At 44.4% G+C, this 7,477-nt stretch overlaps 1 protein-coding gene across 1 annotated transcript; it reads right to left on the reverse strand.

Annotated features, from left to right (window-relative positions):
* Positions 1–525: 525 nt before the first annotated feature.
* Positions 526–7,267, reverse strand: FST (follistatin). The gene is made up of 6 exons (XM_042028368.1): positions 7,018–7,267; positions 4,831–5,022; positions 4,206–4,424; positions 3,636–3,860; positions 2,374–2,604; positions 526–1,655 (listed from the first exon to the last, which is right to left on the reverse strand). The coding sequence occupies exons 1-6, from the start codon at positions 7,097–7,099 to the stop codon at positions 1,573–1,575; spliced, it is 1,032 nt and encodes a 343-aa protein (XP_041884302.1). The 5' UTR covers positions 7,100–7,267; the 3' UTR covers positions 526–1,572.
* Between the last annotated feature and the right edge of the window lie 210 nt (positions 7,268–7,477).

The raw sequence follows: 7,477 nt of genomic DNA on the forward strand, positions 1-7,477 counted from the left end.
AGCTGGAGAGGGACTGTCTGACAGGAACTGGAGTGGCAGGGTAAGGAGGAATGGGTACATACTGAAAGAGGGGAAATTCAGACTAGGTATTAGGAAGAAATTCTTTACTGTGAGGATGGTGAGGCACTGGAACAGGTTGCCCAGGGAAGCTGTGGATGTCCATGCCCTGGAAGTGTTCAGGGCCGGGCTGGATGGGGCATTGAGCAATGTGGTCTAGTGGGAGGTGTCCCTGAACATGGCAGGGGAGTTGAAACTAGACAATCTTAAGGTCTGTTCTAACCCAAACCATTTTGTGATTCTATGAAACGACATTTTTTATTGAGAGCATTGAGAGGGTAACAAAAATGACAAATCTCTTCTCCTCTATCACTGTACTTAGACTTAAATAGTAATGAACTGGAGACATTGCCCCTATCTGAAAATAGGGTTTTTTATATCAATACGAGCTGAGAACTTTGGCCTTAAACAGTGTTGCATGGTGCAAAAGAATCCAGAGGACCAGAACCACTCAGAACGAAAGACTGATGACTGCTTCTAGGGAAAATTCCACTTTTTATTTTTTTTTCACTCATCATTTATTTACAAATACACATTATAACTTTTATATACATTGCACATTTACATGGTAGAAAAGTACAAAACTATATATTTAAATGAATTTATATTTAACTCGCCATGTTTGAAAATATAAAATTGCATCAGAAAAAAAGTATTATGAAAAGCAAGAAACTTGAACTGATAAAGCTTTGATATAACTTTTAGCAACACACCGATTGGGAAAGAAAACTTTGAAAGTGGTACTGCAAGACCATCTTAAAGGAAACACCTGATAAAACATTTATGCATGTTACAAAAAAATAAAACAACAAAAATAAAATAAAACCTTTATTCTCATTACAGTTAGGCCTGTCGCCGTTATCAAACTTCACAATCCAATTTCTTTGGGTTCAAAATTTGTATAGTACAGTATAAACTCTCAGTACACTGAGATCATTTCAGTACATAATGTGATCGGAAGTAGAGAAAATTAAGTGTAAGAAGTTTCCTTAAAGATCGCCTCACTGCACCTTGAAAGTATACTTAAGTCAGTTACAACACCTTTTGGTCAGTCAAGATTCCTTGTAAACAAAAACATGAGGGATCTTTAATGTACAGAACCAGCAAAAAGAAAATCCAATAAATAAACGTAACAGAAACTGACATGCAAGTTTGTTAAAGTGGAAAAGAGTTAACATCAGTGAAATGAAGAGATGAGATCATGTGGGTAGGCTCTAAGGAATGGACTTTCATAGTTCACAAGGAAAAAGAAAAGCTTTACTTTACAAGCAAGAGACCTCACAATAAATAACACTGCTCTTCCCGTAACGAATAAATTTCTTCAAAAAACAAGGTGTACGGTCAACCAGACATTTTATGTATAAATTATAAAACATGACACAGTATAAATAAATGTCTACGAGACTCAACTATATGTATACTTTTTTTTTCTCCCCAAAATAAATAAGCATACACTTATTTACAGTACGGACATTGATTTTGTGCCCAATGGCTGTTCCAATAGTGATGGAGGTTTTACCACTCTAGAATGGAAGATATAGGAAAGCTGTAGTCCTGGTCTTCATCTTCCTCTTCATCTTCTGGGTCTTCATTAATTGCTAGATGGGGGAATACAGGGGAGCTGTTGTTTAAATAAGGACAACAACAGCGCAGAAGCAGCTCAGTGCATGTTTTCAAAGCCCTCTGAACAGCCATTATACAGCGTTGCATTTTATGCGACTTGTAGTGAGATGCTCTTTGGCATCTGCTGTTATGCAATAAGGTTTTTTATACATAATCTATGAAGTCATAACTGCAGAAAGTTCTGAAGAATCAATGGCTCAGGTTTTATTGGTAGATTCCTGAAATCAAATAAAAAGCGCTCTGGTGTTTTAGTTTAATTGCTTTGTGTCCTTCATTGAGAGTTAGTAGAGGCAACTGTGCTAAACCAGGTGCCATGTGCTACCTTTAAGCTTGTTCTTGTGGACCGACTTAAGAGTTTATCCAGGTGTTAATAAAGCAATCAGCAAAGCACACGAGAGCAGACAAAGTACAAAAAAAGTCATTAGAATTACACTCCTCGGGCAACCCCTTTCTGATAGAATGGCTTGTCCTTGGAACATCCCCAAAAACTCCAACTTGAAGGCCAGCTCGTTGTTGGAGATCTATTGCATTTTATCAGCAACCAAAGTGTGTGCGTGAAAGATAGATACTTATATTCTACTGTACCTTGAATCAATAAATCAAGCTTTCTTATGTTTAAAGGTGTAAGTCTTCATTACCTAGGTATCGCCTTCAGAAGCCTTAAGTGTCTGCAGAGTTAAAAATCTCACTTACAGTTGCAAGATCCAGAGTGCTTAACTTCTAGAAGCACACCCATGGAGCAAGCTGCCTCTTTCATGGCACACTCGCTTGGGTATGTTGTGTTATCACTGGCACACACTGCTTCTTCTGACTTGCTTTCAGGGCATAGCTCATCACAGAGGGCACACCGACCTCTGCCAACCTTAAAATCCCACAAGCATTTCTTCCCAGCACTGCATTGAATGTCTTCACAGGATTTGGCTTCTAAAAATAACACAGAATACTAGAGGTAAGTGAAAAGACAAAGCAAAAAGCAAAGCAAAGACAAGCAACCCCTAAATCCTCCCTTTCCCCTGTGAACTGTGAAGAAACAAAGCTCAGATGTAGTAGATGTGATGATACTTGCTGATTTTGCTCAAGCGAGTATTCCCCTGGACAACATTGCCTGTCTATATGTGGGGGAGGAAAGACAGCTGTGCCAGCAAAGCTTGGCCCTGGGAATACAGAATTACATTTGCCTATTGTACATGACTTTCCTGCTCCATTTCATGTCAGTGGAAATTCGGCTCCCCAAATTAGTGGTAAATGCAGGATTTGTCAACAGGTCCAGCATTTCTAAATCTATCATTTTTAAACCTACCCACTGAGAGCAGCTGTCTACAAGATTTGAAAGGGAATTCACCTCAACTTATGCCAACTAAAAGCAACCTGAGACTCCCCCAAATTCACCCAGCAGTTTTGGGGAGCAGATGCTGCCCTGCAGGTGCTCCATTGTAATGCACTGCACTATCAGTCCTTTCTGGAATCACTCACAACACAGAATGTCAGGTTGCACAGAAATTATTTGCCTGTCTTCACCCACCCACTGTCTCCAAACCCCACAATTATTTTTAAAGAGGAAAAGGTGATCAGATGTTTTCAATTTAGTTAACATCATCTTTGCCAAGACCACTTGAAGACAATTGTTTCCAGGAATCCAGGTCCACTGAATACAGAGACCTTATTACATTGTAACCGTCTCATCATCTATTTCAGTGAGGCTACTTCTCCCTTGGATACTGATGTCAGCACCCGCAGCTGTAGTAGGATCAGGCCCTCTTGTTCCTCATCGCTACTGCAATCTTTTCCAGGACTAAGTTCACCCTCTCCTCTTCTGGGAGGGGAGCACTAACCCAGGCTGCTGAAGTCTCTCTTCCTTCCCACCAATATATCCTTCCAGTTACACGCACTGGATACCCTGAAACAGGTGATTGAGGAATCTCCCCCCACTCTTGGTCTCCTCCAAAGATACTTACTGATGCATTTCCCTTCGTAGGCTAATCCAATGGATCTTCCCAGGAGGCAGGTAGCTTTCCTCAGGTGGCAGGCACTGGCGTAGGTTATGCCATCATTCCCGCAGAGATACTGTTCAGGGGAGGTAGGCTCTGGGCAAATTCGTTTGCATGTCACACAGTAGGCATTGTTGGTTTGGTCAACCACACATGTGGAGCTGCCTGGGCATAAGACATCCCTGCAGGTCTCTGAAATACAGACAGAAACAGAGTGATTAGTAGAAGATAACAGGATCCCAGTGAGGAGTGAATAGGTGTCAACAAGAACAAATGATCAGGTAGAAGCCTTCAGCAGCTCTCCTCCGTTAAGGGCTGCCGGAGGATGCCTTCCCATCTCAGGATAACTGGTGGAACACAAGTGCTGCTACACTATCGTGAACTCTCAGTTCAGCTACATCCTTGTCTGTTGAGCATGGTCTAGTTACTTTCTCCCAACCGGATTCCTGTGAGGAAGTACATCCAACAACTCCTCCCTACACTCAGACAGACACCCTTTGGCATTTGAGGGAGATTGGATTAGATTTGCAAACCTACTTTTGCATTTGCCCTGATACTGGACTTCGAGTTCAGGCTGTTCTTTACATCTGGCTTTGAGAAGGGCGCACTCGTTCCTGTAGGTTTTCCCATCTAAGCCGCACACAGGGCCCTTCCAAGTGATATTAGAGCAATCCGGAGCACAAACACACCGAGGTTTGTTCTTCTTGTTCATTTTACATTTCTTCCCGGGTCCACAGTCCACATTCTCACATGTTTCTGATGGAAGGAAAGAGGCACGACTTTAGTACCAAGCGTGCAGAACAGACCTGGTGTCAAAACTGCTTAAAGAAAAAAAGATACCGTGAACGCAGAGCACAGAGCAAAACCACCGTTCCCTCCCGTTCCAGGACACACCACTCGAGGTAAATTCCTTCCGCCAGTGAGGGCAGGGGGGAGAGAGTGTCTCTCTCCTTCTCCTCGTGATATTCAAGGCGGCGGGCAGAAATGGGGGTCCCCTCCTCGATCTCGGGGCTGGTACGAGAAGCCCCTCAAAGCCCCGACGAGGAAGGAAGCGAGAGGACCACGCTGCCCCCCTCCAGCTCCCTACCCGCTCCTCCTCCCCGAGACCAGCCCCTGCTGGAGCCGCTCCTCAGCAGGGAGCAGCTCGCCAGCACCCCCTCACCTTTGCACGGGATGCAGTTTGGGGCTCCCCCATTAAAAATCATCCACTTAAAAAGCGTGTTGTCGTTGACGTCCTCCGCCGTCCACGACGTAGTCAGGCGGCCGCTCTTGCAGCACTCCTCCTTGCTGAGGTCGGTTTTGTAGAGGACCTGGCAGCGCCCGTTCCGCGCCTGCCGGAGCCAGCAGTTCCCAGCTGCGGGGCGGGGGGCGGGGGGGACACCCAGACGGATCAGTGGCGGCCACCAGTGACCCAGACACAGCACGTGCGCCTTGCCGTGACTTTTACTAGACTGTTTCCTTTTATTTGTCCCGTTTCATAACCCGCAGCTACTATGGCCTATTTGGAAGCGCAGTTTAAGAAACAAACAAGCCCTCCCTCCGCAAAGAAACCCAACCAAACAAAAAAATCCCCGTCCAAAACCACAAAAGAACTAAAAAGCCCAAACCAAGAAAAAAACAAAACAAAACCCAAAACAAAACAAAATGAAAGAAAGAGAATACCCGACCAAAACAGAACTAGAGTTTTCGGAGGTATTTATTCCATATGTAGAGCAGAAGGAGCACTGCCGACACGTGACAGAGATTGAAAAGGATGTGCATTTAAAAGGGAATAAAAAGAAAATCGCGCTTGCAAATTCCTTCCTCCTCCCCCTGCCCTCTCCTCCTCACCGCGGCTGCACAGCAGCATTGTTTTAGTGCCGCACAGTTTCACTCCCAGCCCATTTTGCAATCTGCACGAATTGGGAACATTTGCTGTTAGCGAAGTCTTTCGAAATCTCCACATTTTGCTGTTTCTATTAACAAATGTCTCCTTCACTAAAATAATTCAGCAGAGTTTAAAAAAAAAAGTGAGCAAAGTACATAAAATACAAGGACACTTTGAGTAGGAGGTCCCTACAGAGTTTTAAAAATCGATCAAGCTGAAAAAGTTATAGGTGCCATCTCTCCTGCAAGCATTTCAGAGGAAAGTACACTGTCCTTACACCAGGTAGAGTGGGTTTTGTTGGGGTTATTTTTTGCTTTTTTTCCCCCTAGTATCCCTGTTATGTGTGGAGTCAAGCCAAGAACATTAGTCCAAGCAACTCCCCCTTTTTTAGCGGAAGCATTTTGGTTGGGATGAGTCTCTCGTGAATAACCAATGTGAATTCTCCAGCAACTCAATACCAATTGATTCTGCTGCTAATCCAGCCAGGGCTCGATCCTGCCTCCTTACTCCGATGGGAATATACCGCAGAGAGGGGTCAGGATCGGCCAGCCGAGATGTCGCAGGGCGAGGGGGAAGACCCGCCCCCCCCCCCCCCGGTAAAAATAATTGAACAAACAATACCCCTAAAAAAAAAAAGTTTTGCCTCTCACTGTTGCCTACGTTAGATTAATTTATGCTCTATATCGGTACAGGGGAAGAGAAAAAAAGAGAGAAAGAATTATAGAAGAAGCAATGGCAAGACGTCCAGGTTGTGGCTGGAATATGGTCAAGAAAAGGGGAAAAGCCCCCTAACTAAAAATCAATATTCCCTTGTGTCGAAAGAGGGCTCTTAAGAGTTGTCAATATCAGGTTCGGGTTTGTTTTGTTCGCACGGGGAAGAAAAAAAACCAAACCGCCAACTTATTTAAGCATACTTTTCAGTGCAGGAGGATTTACAACATCAATATTTATTCAGACACGCACACTCAAAAAAAAAAAAAAAAAAAAAAAAAAGTATGGGAGTAGGGAGGAGGAGGAAATCCCAATATTAAAGTCAGTAAAATGACCACTTATTGGTTTCTAAAAATGTCAACTGTAATCGTAGGGTTCTCCATCACCACCTCTCCTTCAGTCAGCCAGACGAGATAAAAATCTGAGCTAAATTACCAACAAACTTTGAGCACTCATTCGGGAGCCGAGACTGGGAAAGTTCCCTCACGATTCTACTCTTCATTCATGCTGCATAATAACAATAAAAAACTAAAAACATCCTATCTGTCCTCTGTGCCTTTGCAGAGCAGTGCAAAGATCCCATCAAAAAGAGATCTAAATGACACCTCTGCGCCTCGGTACAAAGCAATCCCATGCCCACAGTTAACTTCAGTTCTGTTGGACCTTGGAGAGAGGCGTTTAACACCACAAGCAAACTAAACCAATCCCGAAAGACAGAAAAAAATAGTAGTAATAAAGAAGCGTATCTGCGAATAAACAGTCTGGTCTTACCCTGCACTGTGTGATCTTCCATGAAGTGGCACAGAAACATCAGGATTAAGAGCATGCCCGGGTGGATTCTCTGATTTAACATCCTCAGTATAGCAGGGAGTGAGAGAGGCGCAGAGACAGCGTGAGGGGGAGTAGGGAGAGGGAGCGAGCACTAGCCAGCCTGCTTATGATCGCTCTATTGAATGAACGTCAGGCTCTGAATGCAGTCTCTCTTTAAATCTATACGGGGGTCCTAGCTGTCTGCGGTGGGCGGTCTCCTAATGTGTGTGTGTGTCTGCTCGGGGGTGGGGAGATTTAAAAAGTTCAGTGTGAATCAGGTGACATTTTCCACCTTCTGGAAACCCTCTCCGATTATCCGCTCTAGGTGCACGCACACACAGGCGCGCACCCGCGCAGCCCCACGCCAGCCCTGAGCGGCGGAGCCGCCGGCGGGGGCAGCGACGGGAGCAGCCCCGGCCCC

The sequence above is a fragment of the Corvus kubaryi genome, unplaced genomic scaffold (assembly GCF_017639235.1).
Source record: "Corvus kubaryi isolate FWS band 111438036 unplaced genomic scaffold, C.kubaryi_AGA036_p1.0 37308, whole genome shotgun sequence".
Lineage (NCBI taxonomy): Eukaryota > Metazoa > Chordata > Aves > Passeriformes > Corvidae > Corvus > Corvus kubaryi.

Coding starts and splice junctions, on each gene's coding strand:
- FST (XM_042028368.1), bottom strand. CDS start 7,099: ATGTTAAATCAGAGAATCCACCCGGGCATGCTCTTAATCCTGATGTTT. Junction 3,861..4,205: donor GTATCAGGGCAAATGCAAAA/GTAGGTTTGCAA, acceptor TCTGTATTTCAG/AGACCTGCAGGGATGTCTTA. Junction 1,656..2,373: donor GCACTCTGGATCTTGCAACT/GTAAGTGAGATT, acceptor TCCCCCATCTAG/CAATTAATGAAGACCCAGAA.